Source organism: Megalobrama amblycephala, linkage group LG3, assembly GCF_018812025.1.
Source record: "Megalobrama amblycephala isolate DHTTF-2021 linkage group LG3, ASM1881202v1, whole genome shotgun sequence".
NCBI classification, from domain to species: Eukaryota; Metazoa; Chordata; class Actinopteri; order Cypriniformes; family Xenocyprididae; genus Megalobrama; species Megalobrama amblycephala.
This window is the reverse complement of record NC_063046.1, coordinates 59,958,762-59,982,983: the sequence shown is the minus strand read 5'-3', so window position 1 is coordinate 59,982,983 and position 24,222 is coordinate 59,958,762. Positions and strand designations below refer to the sequence as shown.

Genomic DNA, 24,222 nt, shown 5'->3' with positions numbered 1-24,222 from the left:
CCGCCCACTAGTGGGAGGAGCCCGCATGATAATGCAATCTTTAATTAAAAAAACTTGAATTTTGAGTGTTTAAGCTTTGGAATGATACAGGGTTAACAAAGGAGTGTATCCGGCCTAAGGGAATTATAATTGTGTGAGAGCTGTTCAACCTGCCTTACTGCTGCCAAAGGACCTGAGATATTTTGATTCGACCAGAGATAATAGAGATAGATATATGAGAGAGAGACTGAATTGAAGGCGTTTTGGCAGGTAAAAAAAAAAAAAAAACTTTTGCAAGTCTCCAAATAATACCATAAATGTTGCGTTACTGCACGTTTAGTAGTATAACTCTACATCAGAACTCAAGAAGTGTTCATTTCAAGCAGTGTAAGTAGAGCTGGAACATGATCGCTAACCCTGCGGTGGCGTGACGACTGGTTTCACCGCGCATGCGCAGCGAGGCGCTCAGGTTGCGCTGGCAGGTACACCGAGCGCGAGAACACCTGTGCCAGCCGCGAGACAACATGTCTGGATTCGACAGTAACCCCTTTGCCGAGCCAGTTGATGTCAACCCTTTTCAGGTAAATACCTAAAGATTTATTATGTCTTCAGTAGTAATATATAATATGTCACCGGAGTTTTTTACCCCTCTCTAAACCTGTTTGTTTGGTTCGGAGTCACTGGGGTAAGGCGAGATTGACAGGCGCTCAGCCAATCAAATTTCACAGTTGGGAAGACAAGCCAATCAGCTTCCGATGACGATACAGGAAGTGTTATTGTGTTTTAAGTTATCTTTATTTATTTTTTTAGTTGTGTTGAAATATAACAACTGAGTTTTTGCTACGGTTGTGACCATTATAACAGTGTTCATCATCATGTAATTAGAGAACAAAAGCATTTTTCTTCAGTCACTTCACGCGATAAGTGTACTAGTCCAACAGGTGCATCTTATTTACAGTGTCGCCTGTATTTGCGAATTAATATATATATGAAAAAATGAAAAGCAAAAAGAAGAGGGGAAAATCACACTGTGGCAATAACATGTTATCAGATGGGAATACTTTGAGAGATGTCATATTTTAAAGAACCCCTTGGCGCATGTCCAAATCCCGTTCATAACACACAGAGTTTTTAATAATTGTTGATATTTGATGTTTCTGTCAGGATCCATCAGTGACTCAGGTGACCAGCACTGCAGCTGATGGTGTGGGAGAGTTTAACCCATTTACAGCCGGTGCTCTGGTAAGAGTTTCACCTTCATCCTCATCTTCATCCTACAAATCACCAATCATGTCTCAGTTCTGCTCTTGGCTTTATAAGTTACCTAGTCAAATAAATGAGAACAAATCTAAAGGAGTGTGTACAGGATCAATTCCTCTGTCATAATTTGGAACCAAAATGATTGTTTTGGTAAATACGTGTCATTGACGAATAAGGTTTTTAAACATAATGGAGATATAATTAATAATTAAGTCCTATTAAGTGTTAAAAATGAGATTATGTGGTTTTTATACTCAGTTAACACTGATTTTTGTCATTTTTTTACAAGATGGACAAAATTTGTCACCAAAAAAGTCATTTGGTTTAACCAAAATTTCGGTTTTACCGAATGACGATATTTTCAAACAATGCTAATAGGCTGATAGCTAGCAAAAGGACAATCAAACATTTTATATTTAGTACAAGTTTTTTAAATATTACAACATTTTCAATGTTTTATAGAGGTTTTACTGAATGACCTGATGTTTCGGGACATGCGTATGAGAGTGAGTTAGTTACTTTGCTTCATGACCATGTGGTCCTTTGCAGGTGTCTGAATGATGTCACATGATACATTGATATATGATGTTATAAAATGATGCCAGAATAAAAAATATATACATTTATTAGTTACATTTTAAGATATTTTAATCACAAATGAAATGTCTGTATTGGTGTTTGGACGGTTAAACCGAATGACTTTTTGACACTTCTAAATCTTTAAAATACCTTTATATGTAGCAAAATATAATTAAAACCTTTTAGATTCAATAAATGAGATCTAGTTGTACTACCTTACATACTTTGGATGTCATATCTTTGTTTTTATTATAATTAAAGGATTAGTTCACTTTCAAATTAAATTTTCCTGATCATTTACTCACCTCCATTTCATCCAAGATGTTCATGTCTTTCTTCAGTTGATGAAAACATTCCAGGATTATAGTCCTTATAGTGGACTTCAATGGAGCCCAAACGGTTGAAGGTCAAAATTACAGTTTCAGTGCAGATTCAAAGAGCTTTAAACGATACCAGACGAGGAATAAGAGTCTTATCTAGAGAAACCATCACTCATTTTCTAAAAAAAAAAAAAAAAAAAAAATGTATACGTTTTAACCATAAATGCTCATCTTGAACTAGCTCTCTTCTTCTTCTTCTTCTCTATTAGATTTCCGGCAGTGTAGACACTGCTAAGTGTATTACTGCCCTCCACAGGTTAAAGTTTGAACTAATTGTTATATACTTGCACTAGCATATTGTGTATGACAATTTAGTTCAAACTTTGACCTGTGGAGGGCAGTAATACACTTAGCAGTGTCTACAATGCGGGAATTCAAATAGAGAATAATTTCAAGAAGAAGAAGTTCAAGATGAGCATTTATGGTTAAAACGTATATAATTTTAAAATTTTTTTAGAAAATGACCCATCGTTTCTCCAGATAAGACTCTTATTCCTCGTCTGGTATCGTTTAAAGCCCTTTGAAGCTGCACTGAAACTGTAATTTTGACCTTCAACCGTTTGGGCTCCAGTGAAGTCCACTATAAGGAGAAAAATCCTGGAATGTTTTCCTCAAAAACCTTCATTTCTTTTTGACTGAAGAAAGAAAGACATGGACATCTTGGATGACATGGGGGTGAGTAAATTATCAGGAAATTTTAATTTGAAAGTGAACTAATCCTTTAAGGCCTTTAGACAAAAAAATGAGCCGTCACATCAATGACCCATAAATTGAAACATTCATTTGACAGTTTAATTTAATTTCTTCTTTGTCATTTGATTCCTTTAGGATTGGTTCCAATTTATGATAGAACTTCAAATCCAATATATTCCTTTAGGAAGTTTTTGAACATCTGTGGTGTTCGATACTGTATATAATCACAAGCAAAGAGTTTGAAATGAATATTTTCCTCCCTCTCTCATTTAAGGATGGAAGAACCATTCCCGTGTCCGTCGCCTCTCAACCAGCAGTCCTCCACACGACCGTGGAGCCCAGTCCACAAGTTAGTACAATGTTTTTGCAGAACGATACACAGGACTGGATTTATGCACATGCCTATGTCTGGGCAGGACCCAATTACAATGAGAAGAATTTATTTATTTTTTTAATTATTTACCTTTGCCTGCATTACAATAAGAGATAAATCCGGCCCTGACCATACATAACACATTATATTTCTGTGCTGGTCTGTATTTATCTTAGCATATCATGAAAGCAGAAAAGCTACTCATTTCATATCCTCCCAAAGGCACCCAAACAAAGCTTCTTAGGTTGATGTTAGGGTGTAAACGTCTGGTTCCTCCGTCAGGCTGGTGTAGCTGCGGGACAGGCTGAGCTCCTCCGACAGCAGGCAGAGCTGGAAAAGAAGGCCGCGGAGCTGGAACGCAAAGAACAGGAGCTTCGGGATCGAGATACTGCACGAGGTGAGCCACTACAATACTGATCTCACTCTGAAATCACCTGTGCTCTTGACATGAAGGAAATGTTTGCTTGGTTGCAGGTAAAGAAAACAACTGGCCACCTTTGCCCAGGTTTTTCCCCATAAAACCTTGCTTTTATCAGGATTTCAATGAAGAAATCCCTGTGGAATATCAACGGGTTTGCAAGATGATGTACTACCTCTGGATGTGTGAGTGTTTTCTGTTTTGTACTGCTAATTTTGGCCAGTGAAGAATGTCACCCATGCATACAAAAGATGTGTGTACTGTGCCTACTATACATACTACATGCTGCAGAAATAGTTTGAGAAGAACAGTTGTATGCTTTAGCAAACATTTGAGGAAATTTTTTATTATCCACATGTTGTTTTTCAACAGATCACAGTGTGACGCTGTTTCTCAACCTGCTGGCCTGTATGGTGTATTTCGCTGTGGATACTTCTACACGAGGAGTGGACTTCGGACTCTCAATCCTCTGGTTCATTTTGTTCACTCCCGTCGCTTTCCTCTGCTGGTACCGACCCGTATACAAGGCCTTTAAGTGAGTTCATGCTGATTTTTTGCTTTGTGACGTTGTTTTTTTAGTCAAGACAGCACAGCTGAAAGAGGTAAAAACATTAAACTAACAGCTGTCACCAGACTTCACACAGATGATTGATCACACTACATTAAGATGATTGTTTTGTGTTACAAGTTTTCTGAAATATTATGTTTAAATGTGCAAATTAAATCGCATATATTTTCAGAACATTGAACAAAGCCTGGTTTAAAATTCTTGTTTCATCTCGTCAGCATTAAAGTTTTTTGGATTTGGATTTCTCTGTTAATTGCGAGTTATAAAGTCAGAATTGCGAGATATAAAGTCAGAATTGCGAGATTTAAAGTCGGATTTGCGAGTTATAAAGTCGGAATTGCGTGATATAAAGTCGGAATTGCGTGATATAAAGTCGGAATTGCGAGTTATAAAGTCGGAATTGCGAATTATAAAGTCGGAATTGCGAGATTTAAAGTCGGAATTGCGTGATATAAAGTCGGAATTGCGTGATATAAAGTCGGAATTGCGAGATTTAAAGTCGGAATTGCGTGATATAAAGTCGGAATTGCGTGATATAAAGTCGGAATTGCGAGATATAAAGTCGGAATTGCGAGATATAAAGTCGGAATTGCGAGATTTAAAGTCGGAATTGCGAGTTATAAAGTTAGAATTGTGAGATATAACGTCAGAATTGTGAGATATAACGTCAGAATTGTGAGATATAACGTCGGAATTGTGAGATATAACGTCGGAATTGTGAGATATAACGTCGGAATTGCGAGATATAAAGTCAGAATTGCGAGATATAAAGTCGGAATTGCGAGATTTAAAGTCGGAATTGCGAGTTATAAAGTTAGAATTGTGAGATATAACGTCAGAATTGTGAGATATAACGTCAGAATTGTGAGATATAACGTCGGAATTGTGAGATATAACGTCGGAATTGCGAGATTTAAAGTCGGAATTGCGAGTTATAAAGTCGGAATTGCGAGATATAAAGTCAAAATTGCAAGACATAGTCAGAATTGCGTGATAAATTCGCAATTGCGAGGGGAAAGAAAAGTCAGAATTAGCTTTTTTATTTTTTTATTTAGTGGCAGAAACAAGCTTCCATAGAAAATAATGTCAACAGCCAAAAAAAAAATTTATGTTTTAAGGAATGAAATGTTAAATCAGGCGGCCAATGATATATGAACAGACCTCTCTGTAAACACCTTCAGGATATGGATAGGAATAAAGCTGTAAACAGCCTTTAAAGATGTGTCTACAGATGCACATAGTGTAATTAAGTAAACACCTGTGTGTTTTTACACTTTTTGTAAATACAAATGTGTATTTTGGATGCTTTCTTTCCAGTAGTCTGAAAGATGACATTATGGAAGCAAAATAACCTAAAATCTCAGAGCATAAATAGAGCATCATCATGATCTCATCTGTAACTTTTCTTTTGTTTTGCAGATCTGACAGCTCCTTCAGTTTCTTCTTTTTCTTCTTCATTTTCTCATTCCAAGTAATAGTGTACATCATTCAGAGCGTGGGGATCCCCGGCTGGGGAAACAGGTGAGTTCCTCCATCGCTGGACGTCCGGCTCTGTTTTAAGTGTGTGATTTGAGTCTTTACGTGTTCTTCCTCTCAGCATGTTTCTTTGACAGATCGCCTCTTCATCATCTGTTGGTGTGTTGGTTTTCTGGGGCTCTCTCTGTGAGTGTGGCTCTCTGTCTCATTTTTGCTGAAACATCCTGTACTTTTTCATTTACAGTTTCATACTGTTTCTTTTAGGCTCTTGTCATTATTTATATCCTACAAATCTCTAACCATCATTTAAAATGAATGAAACCGTGTGCTTGTTGAGGAGGGGTGTGGGATTACTTCATAAACAATTTACTTTTCTAAGTTTACCGTATTGTATGTTTGGTGGCTTTTGTAAGCTTGTATAAAAGTGTCTGATGAAAGCAGTAATGTGATGTAATGGTTGTGCGACAGCGGCTGGATCACGGCCATCTCTCTGGTCAAGAGTAACACAGCTGTGTCCGTCTTCATGATGCTGGTGGCTGGATTCTTCTCTGTCAATGCCGTGCTGTCCATCCTCTTGCTGAAAATGGTGAGTTGGATGCAGTGTTATTTTAGTTTTTATATATATATATTGCACATAAGGTAATTTTCATAAACACTTGTTTTCATGACAAATTTATTCAAGCTGTATCTTTCAACATACCTTCTGATGTTCATGCATGTTTTTCGAGATATAACTTGTATTAAAGTGAAAGAAAATACTCGAACGGAGGCGCTACAGCGATCTGTCAAGTCACATTTAAAGGTGCAATATGTAAGAATTTTGCAGTAAAATATCCAAAAACCACTAGGCCAGTGTTATATATTTTGTTCACTTGAGTACTTACAATATCCCAAATGTTTGCAACTATTTGTAAATCGTGAAAAAATTGCAATTTTATCCAAGGCTCCGGGACGTGTGAGGAGTCACCTGTCAATTGCATCATACCCGCGTTACCCTCGGTTTCCGGTTTATTTTGTAGAAACCATGGAAACACCAAAGACGCTTTAATATTTACATGTTTTAATAGACAAGAGAACAACTGTTTTGATATATTTATAGACAGAAAACTAATTATTGTTATATAGCTCAACACGTTTACTCTTATTGTTTAAATCTAATTTTCTTGATGTTTTGCGAGTACCATGCTTTACCATGCCTCAGAGAAAAACACTATTTTGTGAAGTAGCTAACATAGCATAATCAGATGCAGCTTTATTTTTAGTAACAGTAATACAGCATTTTCTCCATCATACAATACGTTTTTAAATTAATTGCATGCCATTTATCAACACAAGCCATCCAGCATTTAATATGATATTGTAAAATCGATCTATCTTACTACAGTGTGTAACAGTGTCTCACAGCAGCCGCCGAGCGAACGCACAGAGTAACGTTATAACATCATTTTCAACACAGTCATTACTTTTTACTATTAGGATATTCATTTTTAGGTCTTTTTTTTCCCCAGTTTTCGATTTAGTTATAGTTTTTACTTATTTACAGTTAATAATTTTAGTGTTTCAACTTGCCAAGGCAACATTTCAAGTTTTTCAACTAATATTTATATTTTATTTTATTTCAATTTTATTTAAATTAACCAAAATGTTTTAATTGTTGGTTTTTGGGCGCAGTTGTAAGTGTACATCTGTGAACGTGATTGTACATGCGAGTTTTTCTGGCAATCCATGTTTTCACTGTTATATGGTAGGGGGCGCTATAAAGCACCTTCCGAAAGAGTACAGAACCTCCTGATCAAAACACAGCCGAAGAAGCAGAAACAAGCGATGGAGACATTGAATTTGAATTTACTATGACCGTTAAAATACGTTCTCTATACCATGAATATGGGTAGTATGAATGAAATTCATCTACCATGTTGTCATTATCATGTGACCTACCAGTGTCAGTTGCATCGCTTCACTGCCGTTCATAAATCCTCGTAATCTCGCCACTTTTCGTCTACTGTATATTCGGACATACTATTTTGGTGTACTTTTTTCACATACTATATAGTAGGGAATTATTCGATTTCGCGTGCAGCTGTTGCTTACACACAAGTAAAAGACTTCCCTGTGTTTTCAGGTTCACTCCATGTACAGGCACACGGGCGCGAGCTTCCAGAAGGCGCAGGACGAGTTTTCCCAGGGCGTCGTTAACAACCGAAGCTTCCAGTCTGCTGCCGCCACAGCTGCTTCTTCAGCCGTCCAGGGAGCCTTTCAGTAACGTCCACAGACACGACTAAAGACTGGCATGAAGTTCTGCACATAAACTTCCATCAAACCTCTAATGGAAGGACAATCTGTATTTGAGGATGTTTTTTCTGCTGCAATACGTTCATTTGGTTACTGAAAATAGGTGAATGTTACCTGGCTGCTGATCGGTGAGGCACTTTACATGATGGCTGGGTTCTGTCAGGATACAGGCTGTCCTTTCCTCCTGTACTCCTCGTGTAATGAAGGCAACATATAGAGGTGGTTTATGCAAAAGTTATATTAAGTTGAAGTGTTTCAAACGGCACTATTTAATTTAAGTTTGTCATCGTTACAATAGTCAAATCCATGTTTCCAAATTACACTTTCTAGTCCCTGCTATGTATTTAGATTCATCTTTCGTGAAATGTATTTTTGCATGTTGAATTATTCTACTCTTTGATTTAATCCGGATAAATGTATCGTATGTCAGCTGATATCTCAGTAATGGTTCTACGACATTTGAACAACAAGAAACATGTTTATCTATATGCCGAATTTGGATGCAATAGAAAGATATGGTAAATGTAATATTAGTATGCGGTTGTGAATTCAGCAATAGACTTCTTTAGAGTGAACCGTAGACCTGTTTGTTACATTCTCAAACTGATGTGGTGATTTTGCAGTGTTCTTAATTACGAACAAAATATGTATATATTTATAAATTAAGCGATTTTATTTTTCTGTGGTTGACTTGGGTTTTATGAGTTATTGTTGAATAAACGTATTCTGATTATGTTGTTCATTGCTGTTAGTCTGTTATTAAAGGGTTAGTTCACCCAAAAATTAAATTTCTGTCATTAATTACTCACCCTCATGCCGTTCCACACCTGTAAGACCTTCATTCATCTTCAGAACACAAATTAAGATATTTTTGATGAAATCCAAGCTGACTCCTCAATAGTCAGCAATTTAATGACCAATTTCAAGGTCCAGAAAGGTACTAAAGACATCATTAAAACAGTCATGTGACTGCAGTGGTTCAACCTTAATGTTATGAAGAGACGAGAATACTATGTGTGCAAAAACTAAACAAAACGACTTTATTCAACTATTTCTTCTCTTTCATGTCAGTCTCTTTATGCTGTTGACATTGTAAACACAGTGCAGCACTTCCGGGTTCTACGTCAGAACAAAGCCGGCTCGTTATTGGCCGGCTCCTGCGTCAGCATCACACGCATGTGTCGTGCTGGTCACATGATCAGCTTTGGCCAATAACTGAGCCGGCATTCAGACGTAGAACCTGGAAGTGCTGAACGTCAACAGCGTAGGAGAATGAGAAGAGATTGTTGAATGAAGTCATTATTTTTGTGCACACAAAGTATTCTCGTCACTTCATAATATTAAGGTTGAACCACTGCAGTCACATCGACTGTTTTAATGATGTCTTTAGTACCTTTTTTCTGGACCTTGAAATTGGTTGTTAAATTGCTGACTATTGAGGAGTCAGCTCGGATTTCATCAAAAATATCTTAATTTGTGTTCTGAAGATGAACGAAGGCCTCACAGGTGTGGAACGACAAGAGGGTGAGGAATAAATGACAGAATTTTCATTTTTGGGTGAACTAACCAGAAAGTTGACTTCTATACATGGGTTTCAAAGACGTCACTTCCGCTATGCCCGCCGCCATATTTGGGACCGGTCACAGCTGCGCGCCCTGTTAAAGTCTATGGTGACAGCAGCTACAACTACCAGAGGAAGGCCAACAAAATGCTCTCAGAAAGTTCACAACAAGTTTACAATATATCTGGGATATGTGGTGCTGTTAGCCGTTTCAACAGTCGTCAGAACTACAAATTTATTTGATTTATTTGAAAATATTGTGAATTCTAGTTGCTGTGTTTCGGCGTGTTGTTACAGGATGAACAAATTCACGACACCAGCTGACTACATTACTTAGTTCAAGTACATGCGTGCATGATTTTGTGCAAATATAAGTTGTAATTTTACGTCTATCTTGTATAAATATATATGAATTACCCTATATAGGATGTGTCCCGTTGAGTAAATTAACCTTAGCAAAGCGCTTCAGTTTACCGGTGTTCATTCAGCGCGTGTAGCTCAAATAATAATACTGTTATCAAAATGAGATGATTTGAGAAAAAAAATCATGATCCTTATTATTAATCAAACTATGTGTTGATGAAAATAATACTAGAACAATATAAGAGCTAGGTATTAAAAATAATGCATTAATTTTCTAAAAGAAATATTAAAGTTTTAATATTACTGTGTAACGTAAAACATTTTAATGACTTAATCATTGCTGTTTGAGCTGCGCACGCTGAAGCTGAAGAGAATAAAAAAAAAAACCATAAACTGAAAGTTAATTAACTCAACGGAACACATCCTATATAAAATAATCCAGATATTAATACAAAATAAAAATAATATTACAACTATTTGCACAAAATCACGTACAGATGAACTTGAAGTAACGTCATTGAAACACCGAAACACAGCAAATAAGCCCAAATAATTCACAACGTTATTTTACAAGTAGCCTATATACGATTATAATATCATGTATAAGAAGAAGACAGTCCCAATCATATTAATGTTGTCTTACTTTTTGAGTGCTCGCGCTGAAGCTATAGATGATCATCAGCTCTGTGGGTTATTTACCTCAACGAAACACATCCTTTATGAGAATAATCAGATATAGCTACTTAATAAAATTATTACAAGTTTTACCTGCACAAAATGACGCGAATGCACAAGTGAAGTTTGAACAAGTTATGTAATCAATGTTTAACTCAGTCGACGCGCTCTTACCACAACAACACGCTGAAACAACAACACAGAGAATTCACAACATTTTATTACAGTCGTGTTTTCGTTATAATGTTATGTAAATTACAGTCCCAGCACAGCAGTTATTAATGTTGTGCATTGCTGTTTGGCTGCCAGTGGTGTGGTCCCTTCTGAATGAAGCCAATAATTCTGCCGATCTAACTCCTTTGGGATCAAATAAATTTGTAGTTCTGACGTCTGTTGAAACGGCTAACAGCACCAGATATCCCAGATATATTGTAAACTTGTTGTGAACCTTCTGAGAGCGTTTCTTTGGCCTTCCTCTGGTAGTTGTAGCTGCTGTCACCATAGACTTTAACAGGGCGCGCAGCTGTGACCGGTCCCAAATATGGCGGCGATAGAATACAGTGACGTCACATGAAACCCATCTATAGCCATTTTATTTCCTCCATACTATAGAAAGAAATTCATACAGGTTTGGAACAACTTGAGGGTGAATAAATAATAACAGAATTTTCATTATTGGGTGAACTGTACCTTTAATAAAAAAAAAAAAAAAAAATATATATATATATATATATATATATATATATATATATATATATATATAATATATATATACAAATTTATTTTTTAATGGTTTATTGGCTTCCTCACGCCAATATAAGTATTCCTCCTATTATAGGACTCTATTATTAATTATTATTATTAACAACAGAACATAATATAGCCTACAACAGGACTCCAAACATTCACCAGCAGTAGTTTCGTTTCTGACGATCACATGATCACGTTTGTTGTCATGTGACGTTATTCCAAATCTTCCAATCACATTTCTACTATGGCCTGAAAACACTGTCAAAAGGCCAATCATATCAGTCTTGGGGGAGTGATTGAAGTGTACAGTAACTGCTGTGTCTTCGTAAAGTTTACAACTGAAACAAAATGCCGGGAGACAAAATAATAAAAGTGTCAGTGCGCGACGTGAGATTCCCGACGTCACTGGAACAACATGGATCTGACGCAATGGTTCGTTGCCTGTGATTGACTTCTGTGCTGTTTAAATCAGTAGTTTCATTCGCTGCACAAACGACAATGAATGCATGACATGAATGTGATTGATTCGCAGCACACCGATCCAGATTACTCTGTCGCATATGTCGTTCTGGAGACTGAAGCTGCACTGAAGGGTTATGGCTTGACTTTCACTGTGGGAAGAGGGACGGAGATCGGTGAGCTTCCCAAAATCCAACAATTATACAAATACTCAATGTCATATGACCATGGCGTGCGAGTGCAATGTCCCTTTATTTGAGTAAAGATACAAGCCTGACACCTTCTGGTGAAAAGTGTTATTTATTTATTTTTTTTCAACTCCTTCTTAACCCATTTGTGCCCAAATTTTTCTGAATGGTTTCATGCATATAGTCCTGTTAATAGTGTCCTATGTGAACATGTTCTGCATTTATTTTCCCCAGGCTTTTTTTTTCTTTCTTCTTCTTAAAAAACTTATTTGAATGTGCAGCAACTATAGTTGCCGGTGGGCAAATATGTTGTATGCACCCCTTCAATGTAAACTTTGAATAGGAGGATAACATTTATGCATCTAACTCAAAATAACTGCTTTCAACAGATCAACAGATCAATCAAAGTTGAAGAACATTCAATGCAAGCACAAAAAAGCTGCATCTATAATCTCTTGAATATGAAAACACAACAAACAACAAATCTGTTTGTTTTAAAGTGGTGGAACATAGTGCAGAACAAAGTGCAGCCAACAAGTTGCTCCAACAGAGCATTGTGAATCAAAAAAGTTAAATTGCATCGTTCATTAGAAAAAATTACTCCTATATGTGACCCTGGACCACACACCCAGTCATAAGTCACACAGATATATTTGTAGCTATAGCCAACAATACATTGTATGGGTCAAAATTACTTATTTTTTAAAAATCATTAGGATATTAAGTAAAGATCATGTTCAATTAAGATATTTTGTAAATTTTCTACCATAAATATATAAAAAATTATTTTTGTGAGTGAATATACATTGTTAAGGACTTAATTTGGTCAACTTTAAGGCAATTTTCTCATCATTTTGATTTTTTTGCACCTTCAGGTTCCAGATTTTCAAATAGTTGTATCTCAGCCAAATGTCCTATCCTAACAAACCATACATTAATGGAAAGCTTATAAATATTCACCTTTTAGATGATGTATAAATCTCAATTTCAAAAAATTGACCCTTATGACTGGTTTTGTAGTCCAGGGTCACATATAACAAACAAACAAACAAAAAATAAATAAATAAATTAACAATATATAATATATAACAATATAAAATATTATGAAAGCAAAAAGCACTAAACAAGACCAATAACCTTGATTTATTAACCCATTAAACACAGTATACCTCATTTCCCCATGATATATGTACTTACAAGTCATTTGCCGCTTGGACTTTTGACTAAGTATACAAAAAACTATAGATCTCTTGTAAGATTTGTTTTGTTTGGATGATTCTAGAGACCCTCATGATTACATAGATATATATATATATATATATATATATATATGTCAACAAAAAATTATTAATATTAACATGCAAATTACTTTTCTTTGGGAGGGTTTGTCTTCACCATGCTTCCTGGAAGTAGGGGTAGGAAGTTGACCGCCTCATGTGACAGGAAGGAAGTGAATACCTTTTTTTTTGTTCTTGAAATCCTTTATTTGGTTGTTTGCTTGCATGTCATTGAGACATAAAACATGGAAAACATCTAGAAAAAAACTTACAAAAGGAAAATGACAACCATACACTGCGGCAACTATAGTTGCCGGTGGGCTTAAATGGGTTAACGCGATTATGTTTTTCCAGTTCTCTTGGTAAATATAAGTGAAACCAGCTGTAAAAACAATTTCTTTGCTGTTTATCTTGATTCTTCATTCATAATCTGTGAAGTATGGTGGTGTGGGGCTGTTTGTCTTGTCAGGAGACATCATGGACTCCACCATGTGGAGTACCATATTAAACTCCTGACTGCTTCTGCTAGGAAGCTTTAACTTGGCAGTGGTTGGACAATGATCCAAAGTTCACCTTAAAATCAACACAAAAATGGTTCACTGACCAGAAAATGAAGATTTAGCCTTGCCTACCACAGTCCCCTTGATTAAATGCTATAGAAAACCTGTGCGATGAACTAAAGAGGAGATCACATGCATGGACTTCAGAATCTAAAGATCTGGAGAGATTTTGAATGCAGGAATGGATCCATGTGTTTTCCAACCTCGTTACACACAACGACTTCGAGAGGACTTTATATGACACCGCTTTCAACTAAAAACGTAAAAAAAAGTATACGTTTTGGCTGTTCATTTACAGGACGGCAGCGTTGGGGGACTGAAAACGCAAACATCTGAAAGCGGGTTTTAAAGTGCACCGTTATCGTCTCAGTGTAAACTACAAAAACGTGAATTTGTGAACGTGTTCAGTCTAAAGGCGAATTGTGTTTCTTTACAAAGTGACATCGCCATCTACTGGTCTGGCAGCAGAATACAGTGGTTTTAGTTGTTTTCGCAGATCCGTGTGAGCGAAGATTGTTTTGATGTTGTCGTCTGTATGCGAAAAATGCGAGGGAAAAACGTTTCCTTTTTTATGACATCGTTGTCGTGTAAACATACGCTTAAATATGTTATCATGACAATTGAAGGTTGCACAAAGAATTAAACAAATTGTGTTCTAGTAGTTTTATGATAAGAATATTTTTTTGTCTAACAATTATTTTATAAATTTGAATAAAGGTTATATTTCTGTGAATATTTTAAATGATTGCTCATATTTACCAAGCATGCCAATATTAGTGCTCTACTACATCTGCGTTATTTTTGTCCACGCTATTAGCCATCAAAAAATCATACTGGTCAGCAGCTTTTGGGGGTAACGCATTACAAGTAACGTGACTTGCGTAATAAGATTGCTTTTCTCAAGTTAAATTTAAAACAAATAATCTAAATTACTGTTAACTTTCTTCTCCTGCGTCCTATTCTTCTGTGATCCAGAATGGCAGCACAGCTGAAAGGTTTGTTTGAGATGCGCCCTCTACTGTACAGGCGTGAATTCGCATTTCCTTCAGCCTGAGGCTTATTCATTTCACTTTTGGTTTGAAAGAGTCTTTAAAGGATTAGTTCACTTTCAAATTAAATTTTCCTGATAATTTACTCACCCCCATGTCATCCAAGATGTTCATGTCTTTCTTTCTTCAGTCGAAAAGAAATTAAGGTTTTTGAGGAAAACATTCCGGGATTTTTCTCCATATAGTGGACTTCACTGGAGGCCAAACGGTTAAAGGTCAAATTTACAGTTTACAGCGATTCCAGATGAGAAATAAGAGTTTTATCTAAATAAACCATCGCTCATTTTCTAATTTTTTTTTTAAATTGTATATGTTTTAACCATAAATGCTCATCGTGAACTAGCTCTCTTCTTCTTCTCTATTAGACTTCCGGCAGTGTAGACACTGCTAAGTGTATTACTGCCCTCCACAGGTCAAAGTTTGTCATATACAATATGCTAGTGCAAGTATATAACAATTTAGTTCAAACTTTGACCTGTGGAGGGCAGTAATACACTTAGCAGTGTCTACACTGCCGGAATTCAAACAGAGAAGAAGATGAATAGAGCTAGTTCAAGATGAGCATTTATGGTTAAAATGTATATATATATATTTTTTTTTTTCCGAAAATAACCGATGGTTTCTCTAGATAAGACTCTTATTTCTCGTGTGGTATCGTTTAAAGCTCTTTGAAGCTGCACTGAAACTGTAATTTTGACCTTCAACCGTTTGGGCTCCAGTGAAGTCCACTATATGGAGAAAAATCCTGGAATGTTTTCCTCAAAAACCTTAACTTCTTTTTGACTGAAGAAAGAAAGACATTAACATCTTGGATGACATGGGGGTGAGTAAATTATCAGGAAAATTTAATTTGAAAGTGAACTAATCCTTTAAATTTGCCGAAAATAGAACTTTTTTGTTTTTTTTTTGTTATTAAAAAAACAAACAAGCAAGCCCAGGTGAGAAAAAGTAGTGTAAACGTAACGTAGCGCATTACTTTTTTTTTTTTAGGGAGTAACAATTTTTGTAACATTAGTAACTTTCCCCAACACTGCTGGTCAGTGTTACAACTGTCAGTGCTAAAACTGTTACATTGTGATGATGCAACTAGACCAAACAACATTGGTCGCAGTGACACACTAAATTTAGGTGAGCTGGTGTTACAAAAGGAGCTTCAGAAAGGGTAAAATTATTTTTGTACAAGAGCGTTTTATCTTATTAGTAACAATAAAGAGCCATTGTTGGCTAAAATGTCTCATTTTTGTCTAGTTTTCCCATTAGGATCCCTCAGTTCCAAACTATGAATGAAATTCCAATTGGATTTCTAGGTTATACTAATCTAGACCAGCATGTGTGTCTGTTTATCTCTAGTCGTTTGTGCAGTTAAAGCCTTATCTACTTTGGTGGTCGGAAAGACTTTGGAGGAGATAACCGGTGACTTCAGAGGCTTCTACAGACTCCTGAGCAGTGATGGTCAAATGAGATGGGTGAGTATCAACTCTGAGAGCAGGTACTTCAAGACTTCTCGTACAGCTGAATGAACAGATGATCTCACTGACAGATTGGACCAGAAAAAGGAGTAATTCAGCTGGCGACGGCGGCCATTCTGAATGCCGTCTGGGATTTATGGGCACGAGTGGAAGGAAAGGTGAGCAACACGAAAGATTCTTTTACATGACGTGAATTTGCATTAATGTTGTAAAAATTCATGCATGTAGAATATCATTAAAGGTCAAAATGAATATGTTTTGCAGCCCCTGTGGAAGCTGCTTGTTGACATGGTGAGTACTCACTTATAAAAATGTCTTTTAAATGATTGCATCTGAGATGCTAAACAAAGAAATATCACTTAATGTAGGCATCAAAATTGTTACTAATTGTATTTCCATATTGTTATGTTTCCGAGTGAATCGGGTTGAGACTTGATTTTTGTTTATTAGATTGTAATTCTGACATTTCAAATAAAGATTATGAGATCAAAGAATTAAAAATAAAAATGTATGAACATGCATTAGGAAAATTAATATGGCCAGTTTTGACTTTAAAAAACAAGAAGACTTTAAAGACTTTTTTTGATGTGCTTTTTTAAATGTGTTCATTGTGTTTATTTTTCTTTATATTTATGAATCCTCTAGGATCCTGTGAAGTTGATCAGCTGTATTGATTTCAGATATATCACTGATGCACTGACGGAGCAGGAAGCTTTAGGTGAGGTCATCAAGAAGCTCTTGTTCATAACGCATTACTCCTTATACTCCAGAATAACACTCCTTTTCTCTTTCTTTTAGATATTTTGGTAAAAGCCAAAGCGGGGCAGAAAACTAGAGGTGAGATCAGTTTATAGAGGCTATAAACAGTGTTGAACACATTTATATTTTTTTTATAAAGTGCACTTTGATACATGCATGCACTACCAAAACTTCAACCAGTTTTGTTGTTGTTGGAATAAATTATTAGTTTTATTCAGCAAGGATGCATTACATTGATCAAAGATGACAATAAAGACTTTTAAATTGTTAAAATATGTTTTTTGCACATCATCAAAAAGTCATGGGAAAACCATTAAGCAAATATAAGCAGCTGTTAATAATCATAAATGTTCCTTGAGCAGCAAATCTTCATATTAGAATGATTTCTGAAGGATCATGTGACACTGAAGACTGGAGTAATGATGCTGAAAATTCAGCTTTGATCAGAGAAATAAATTACATTTTAAAATATATTAAAATAGAAAACACTTATTTTAAATTGCAATAATATTTAGTATTTTTTATCAAATAAATTCAGCCTTGATGAGCATAAAATACTTTTTCAAAAACATCTTTCTAACCCAAAACTTTTGAAAGGTTGTGTATGTTGAGAAAAAGTCATGTGCACATCCAAAACCCTCAGATACAAAAAAACGACAGGTGTATGCATATGAAAATAAACTGTCCGGAGCTGTAATTTCAGTGTGTGGACATCTTTGGACTTTAAAGTCAGGATGAATTGGAATTTGCAATAGTCTTTTCCTCCCTATTGTGTAAGTGAAACCGCTTCTCGAACAAGAACAAATGTAGGGCGGGGCTTGATTTTGTCAGTGCGGAATTGATTGGATGGTTGTGGTTTGCTATTGGTGGATCTCATGTGAGTGACAGGTTGCCCCGCCCTCATCATCAAGAGACGTCGCTGCAACAGGGAAGAGAAGGGGGTTGTTTTGATTCAAGATTATGAGTCGCATGAATTTAAAAATAAATAATGTGCACAGATAAATAATTTATAATAAACACTGCAATATTCCATCAAAAATGAAGAACTGTCACTCTTGATTTCATGGTGACTTTAAACCACTCCAGAGGAGCAGATGTTAAGGGAAGGCTATCCCGCATACACCACTTCCTGTGCCTGGCTGGGCTACACTGATCAGCAACTTACCCAGGTCTGTCTGTTCTTCGGCTGTTCTTGTTTCTGTTATAATCACACTCTGACATTAACAAACATCCTTTGCTTTGAATAGCTCTGCTCTGACGCTCTTGCCCAAGGATGGACTAAATTTAAAGTGAAGGTTGGGGCTGATTTGCAGGATGACATCCGTAGATGCAGCCTCATCCGAAAGTTGATTGGACCAGACAAAACCCTGGTGATTCAAAGTCTAATGTGTATACTTTGCAAAATAGTAGTTGGATATTTCAACCAGATCAGATTTTGAATATTAAGTTGGTCAAGTTTACAAGACTTCTTATGTGTCAGATGATTGATGCCAATCAACGGTGGGATGTTAACGAAGCGGTTACTTGGGTAACCAAGCTGGCAGAGTTTCACCCTCTATGGATTGAGGAGCCCACATCTCCTGATGATATTCTAGGTCATGCGTCCATCTCTAAGGTAAACTGGTTCATTATGTTCATTTTTAGACCATGTTAGTCAGGTTTTGAGGGTTTTTTTGTCTTGTTTTCAGGCACTTGCGCCCTTTGGTATTGGAGTGGCCACTGGAGAACAGGTGAGCGTGTGTATGTTCACCAAGAATGATGACTATAACAAGGGCTTGACATTAACTTTTTTGCTGACCGGCTACTGTGGCTAGTGGTTTTCCAAAGTTACTAGCCACTCAGCATTTTCACTGGCCACAATTTTGACATGGATTCCATGGGGAAAACTGCATTACAGATATTTTTAATATAATTTGGCAGCAGGTTTATTAGGCTGCTGTCGCTTTAAGACCTGATGCACAGATCCAATATACTGTTACACATGCCTTTTCTTTCTCAACTGTTTACGTTCACTTCAAACTACTGACTGTGTTTACCTGAATACTCACCAAAACCGGCATTTTGACATTATTTTGTGTGTATTTGACTGTTTAAGTGTGATAAGCAGTGAAAAAAAACTCAATTTAGTACTGAGAGGCAGCTTTATGTGTGCGCACTTTGGGTTTGAGCACAAAATTATTAAAATTATGCACAGTACACACAATCCCATGCTGAAATTCAAGCCTGTCAATGGCATTTTAAAGGGATATTTCACTCAGAAATGAAAATACTGTCATCATTTAATCACCCTCACGTTGTTCCAAACCATTTCTTCTGCGGAACACAAAAAAGATACTTTTAAGAATGTTGGAATCAATCATTGACATCCATTGTATGGGCAAAAAACTCTCCTTTTGTGTTCCATAGAATAAAATTAACAGTTTATTTTGAGATACCATACTGTATCGATATCTTTGTGTGCTTGTTTGCAGTGCCAAAACAGAGTGATGTTCAAGCAGTTTCTTCAGGCCTCGGCTCTACAGTTTGTTCAGATTGACAGCTGTAGGGTGGGCAGTGTCAATGAAAACCTTGCCATCATACTCATGGCTGCTAAGTTTAATGGTAAATCAAATGTATCCACAAATGTCTCATTTGCTTGTCTATGAAATATAGGAATGATTATCAACTTATCTAAATGTCATACGTCTTGTTTTTCTTTGCAGTTCCCGTGTGTCCTCATGCTGGCGGCGTGGGACTGTGTGAGCTTGTTCAGCACCTCATTCTCTTTGACTACATTTCAGTGTCTGCTAGTTTAAGTAATAGGTGTGTGTTTTGAAAAAATGTGTGGAGATTCCTTTTTTTTTTTTTTTTAAGTCTAATGCTTTGAAGCCTTGATGCTTACTGAAAGAAAAAGATTTTCTAAAAATGTGTATTAAAAAAAGACCTGGGAACTAATTTTTTTCAACTGCAACTGCATTTTTGGAGTAATTTCAGTTTTGGGTGAACAATTTCTTAAAATCTTAAGCATGGACTGTTTAAGCATTAAGAAGGTCATTCAATGGAGTTTTTGCTCTCTGTATGTATTAAAGGATGTGCGAGTTTGTGGATCATCTGCATGAACACTTCAAAAGCCCCACCAACATCAGAAATGCCCACTACATTCCACCAATGGTAAGTTAAAACAGACATAAGCTAGGGATGTATTATGCTATTGCACTATGAACAGCTGGTTAGGGACTAAAAAGTTTAACTCAACGTAATAAATAGGGAATAACTGACTATGGGCCAGTGAATTACTGAAAAATGATGTGGGCCCCAATGCAAAGCATTATTTTTCAATAATTCAATGGTCTGGAGTAAGAATGGGTATAGTTTGCATTCTAGTGATTCTGATCATGCTTATTGATTCTGATCTTTTGCCTGGTTTTAACAAAACCACCACTGCAAAATCGACTAGATTACCTAATATAAGTTTCAAACATTATTAAAGACAAGTAAACAGTCAGTAATAAAAAAAAAAAAACTAAAACAAATTAACAATAGCACAAATATAGGTACAGAAATTGAAATCAAATGTAAAATAACACTGAATAGTTTTCTTTTTATAAATAAAACACATTAATTATTAAAGTTACAAAAGTTTTTCAGTCAAGATCAGTGTATCAGCGATTTTCTTTTTGTTTTGTTCTTTGATTAACATTAATGACAGACAGCAGGTTTATTAGGCTGCTGTCACTTTAAGACCGAATGCACAGATTCAATATACTGTTACACAAGCTCTTTCTTTCTCAACTGTTTATGCTTATTTAAGACAAAACTGACTGTTTACCCAAGAATATTTTGATATAATTTTGTGTGTGTTTGTCTGTTCAAGCGCAAGAAGACACGAAAAATAACTCAATTCAATATTTGCACTTTTGTGCGCGCGGCACTTTCACATCTTATTGCACCTAAATCATTTAAAATCACATTAAAATGCCCAGAGGAATCAATAAGTGAAATGCCTGAAATAGCTGAAACAATTTTGTGAACAAGGACATCTTAAAATAAAGTGTAACCTAATAAATAAAATAAATAGCTCCATTTGGACAAACATGTATAAAATGAACACTAGGGGATATGGACATTTTGTACTAATAGCATAAATAAGTGTTTCTTCATCTTCAGGACCCTGGATTCTCTTGTGAAATGCTGGAAGAATCAGTGAAAAAGCATCAGTACCCCGAGGGAGAGGTTTGGAGAGCCATTGAGAAGCAGGGGAAACAATAAACATGAACACACACATGCTGCTGACTGCTGGAGAAATGATTAAATGAATACATTCATAATCAAACATGAAACCCTGCCAAATTGTCTTGATTGGCAAACTATGAATGGGGAATGAACGTATTCTTAAAAGTGATCATTTTAGGGAATATGGATTTTTTAAAAGCCTCCTTGCGGTGAAAATCAAGTTTTTAATGTTTATATGTCTTTGTGGTGTTTTTAATATGCTTTAAGACAAACCATGTGCAAATTCAACAGAAAATATGAGTAATCGGGTAGATTTAGCAATATAGCGGGTGTATGATTACGATGTTACGATGAACTACATTGTGCAGCGTTTACCTCAGTAAGTTGACCGAGTGGATCTCTGAGCTGATGGTGTGAGTGGGGGCGGGGCTAATTAGCATATTCATGGTTCCACGCATACTAAATGAAGCAAGGGTGTAGAGTTACATTCAAGCTATTTTACAACATGAAGATTTTTTTTTTTTTTCCACAGGAAAAAACATTTAAATATGTCATTTTGGTGATCAAAGATTAGTTTTAGAGGTTAAAATTACTGACTACGGGGGACTTTAATTATTTTACTGTTATATGTCCTATTTTAATGTTTTTAAATGTTATATACTTATGTTGCACGCTGAAATGTTGAAATGTACTGTGCAGCAATAGATAAAAATGGAACCAACTGTAAACCTGTTTACTAGTCTAGACTTGGGAATGAACTAACAATGGAGTACTTAGGTAGAGTGGTGAGTGTAACCAATCAAATGAAAGAAAACTTGTAAGGGGCCTTTCACACAGAACAGGTTCTTGCAGTCAAAAATGCATCGAAAAGTTGAACTTGAGCGCTGCATACACGAGACGCTGCAAAAACGCAATGGTTAAAGATGTCCGTCTACGTAGAAAACAATGGAAAATTTGCACAGTGGAATGTGTGAACCGGCCCTAACGTTGCTATTTTATGCATTTCTTAACATATAAATATGTTTGTAGTTTTTTGTCAGAGTCGCTCTGCTTTTTCTGAAGCGACTCCCTGCCAGCCACTAATAAACGTTCATGCAAAGAGAAACTTGGGTGTTGTGTCTGATAATGTTGCGCAGTAATAAAGAAGCACTGAAGGTGGTGCAAGCAAGTGATTGTGATAAAAAACAGATTCTTAGCTCCCATTAAAGTGGACCTAATTACAGCTTGTGAAAAGGGGCATATCAGGTCCCCCTTGAAGAGTCATCATTACCTATGTACCATTTGTTCAATTACATTGCAAGTTATCTATTAATGTTGGTGAAATGCTAATCCTAGAGTATATGATAGCTGATTTAAACCTTATATAGTTACTTAGAGATAGATCTCATGAAAATATGGCTCAGCCTCATATGGTTCACATACAATTCATACTTTTATTTATTATTGTGCACAATGTTTTACACCAACATTGCTCAGATTTTCTTTTAAATAATATACTTTTACCTTTTATGGTGCATTTATACATACTTTTCCCATTTAGTTTTCAACAAGTGATTGGATTAGGACATACAGCACGGACTGTTATTAGCCATTAGGAGGCACTGTTTCTCTTTCCATGAAAGGCATCTGCAGCTCAATGTTCCTATTGAGGACTAAAGGGCATTTGATGCAAAATGCATGAACTCTTTTCAGGCTTTTAATGATGAAGAATCAAAGCTTTGTGCTCACACTGACCTCTTTGTTTCATGAACTACTCTGGGCACGAGAAAATGGAATTACATGAAGGGTTTAGAATTACTATACTTAGAGTCGTCCATCAAATCCAATAGATCGAATTGGTTTTAATGTTCCTGTTGACCTGATCATAGGTTCAATTTCAATTATTAAGATGCAGTTAATAACCAGTGGCTATGTAAAAGGTCTGATGAGGTCTCCATAACATGTTCCCTGAAACACCTCATTCCTTTCTTCTTAAATTGGATTTTTAAGTAACTCGCAATGCCGAGGGACATATTAAATGAAAACTCACTCTTTTATATTCAAACTCAACACTTAAATCAGTGTCTCTCTAGTGGTGGGTCGTGATCCAAAAGTGGGTTGCGGAGAGTGTAGTCAAAGAAACAGAAACGTAATTCTTAATGTTTTTCTGATGCGAGACTTATATTGGAAGTTGTAGACTGTTCTGTCAGATGCAATTTAAATAAAGTGTGCCTGAGAAAAACATGTTGTCCTGATCAGAGCTGGGTAGTAACGGATTACATGTAATCTGGATTACGTAATCAGATTCCAAAAAATCGAGTACTTGTAATTAGAGTAAACTACTTTTTAAAATACTCATAATCAGACTACAGTTACTTTTAATGGATTACATATTATTTACACAATGGCAGTAAGATGTTCACAATTCATTGATTCTCCTAATTTTTTTTTTTTTTTTCATAATAAACCTGCTGCTTATATATGTTCGTGATTCTTGGAGTTTTTCCAGCAGTGAGGGGGAGCGTTCTGGAATCGTGCACAGAAATCATATTTTTGTTTTTGTAATGTTCTGAGTAGTTTTTAATAACGTTTTAAATGATATATTTTAAATTTGCATTTAGAGTAATGTTCATTTTGCTTAATAATAACATTTATTTTAAAGTTAATTTTCATGCATATTTATACACAATATCCTGGGGACAGAAATGTCACCCATTCAGTGGAATGGCTCGCAAATGGAAACACACTAAAAATATATTTATTGAAGTCTCTTATTCACCGCTATAAAAGTTTACCCAGTGTCCAACGATGACGGCTTCCGAGAAACCCGGAAATATGTGAAAAGGGTCTATTACAAGCATGCAACGTCATTACGTTGTCAATAAGTAAGTCATGAATTTGTC

At 36.0% G+C, this 24,222-nt stretch overlaps 2 protein-coding genes across 4 annotated transcripts; both read left to right on the top strand.

Annotated features, from left to right (window-relative positions):
* Positions 1-95: 95 nt before the first annotated feature.
* scamp2l (secretory carrier membrane protein 2, like) lies at positions 96-8,751 on the top strand. 3 transcript variants are annotated; one of them, XR_007184357.1, is made up of 10 exons: positions 96-560; positions 1,144-1,221; positions 3,166-3,240; positions 3,547-3,661; positions 3,739-3,867; positions 4,055-4,217; positions 5,670-5,771; positions 5,864-5,912; positions 6,195-6,312; positions 7,849-7,986. XR_007184357.1 is itself a non-coding variant. In XM_048186337.1 (10 exons), the coding sequence occupies exons 2-10, from the start codon at positions 429-431 to the stop codon at positions 7,987-7,989; spliced, it is 1,053 nt and encodes a 350-aa protein (XP_048042294.1). In that variant the 5' UTR covers positions 97-249; positions 363-428; the 3' UTR covers positions 7,990-8,751. The 3 variants fall into 3 exon arrangements, 2 of the variants coding, with proteins under 2 accessions (XP_048042294.1, XP_048042295.1); XM_048186337.1 differs by lacking the exon at positions 5,864-5,912 and having other exon boundaries at positions 97-249; positions 363-560; positions 7,849-8,751; XM_048186338.1 differs by lacking the exon at positions 5,864-5,912 and having other exon boundaries at positions 98-249; positions 366-560; positions 7,849-8,751.
* A 2,882-nt stretch (positions 8,752-11,633) lies between these two features.
* Positions 11,634-22,445, top strand: enosf1 (enolase superfamily member 1). Its single transcript, XM_048186336.1, has 15 exons — positions 11,634-11,799; positions 11,900-12,002; positions 16,251-16,366; positions 16,441-16,527; positions 16,634-16,660; positions 17,015-17,087; positions 17,168-17,206; positions 18,215-18,297; positions 18,376-18,498; positions 18,609-18,743; positions 18,817-18,858; positions 19,600-19,729; positions 19,831-19,930; positions 20,197-20,278; positions 21,275-22,445. Exons 1-15 carry the CDS (start codon positions 11,716-11,718, stop codon positions 21,374-21,376), a joined length of 1,326 nt encoding a protein of 441 aa, XP_048042293.1. The 5' UTR covers positions 11,634-11,715; the 3' UTR covers positions 21,377-22,445.
* Positions 22,446-24,222: the final 1,777 nt, after the last annotated feature.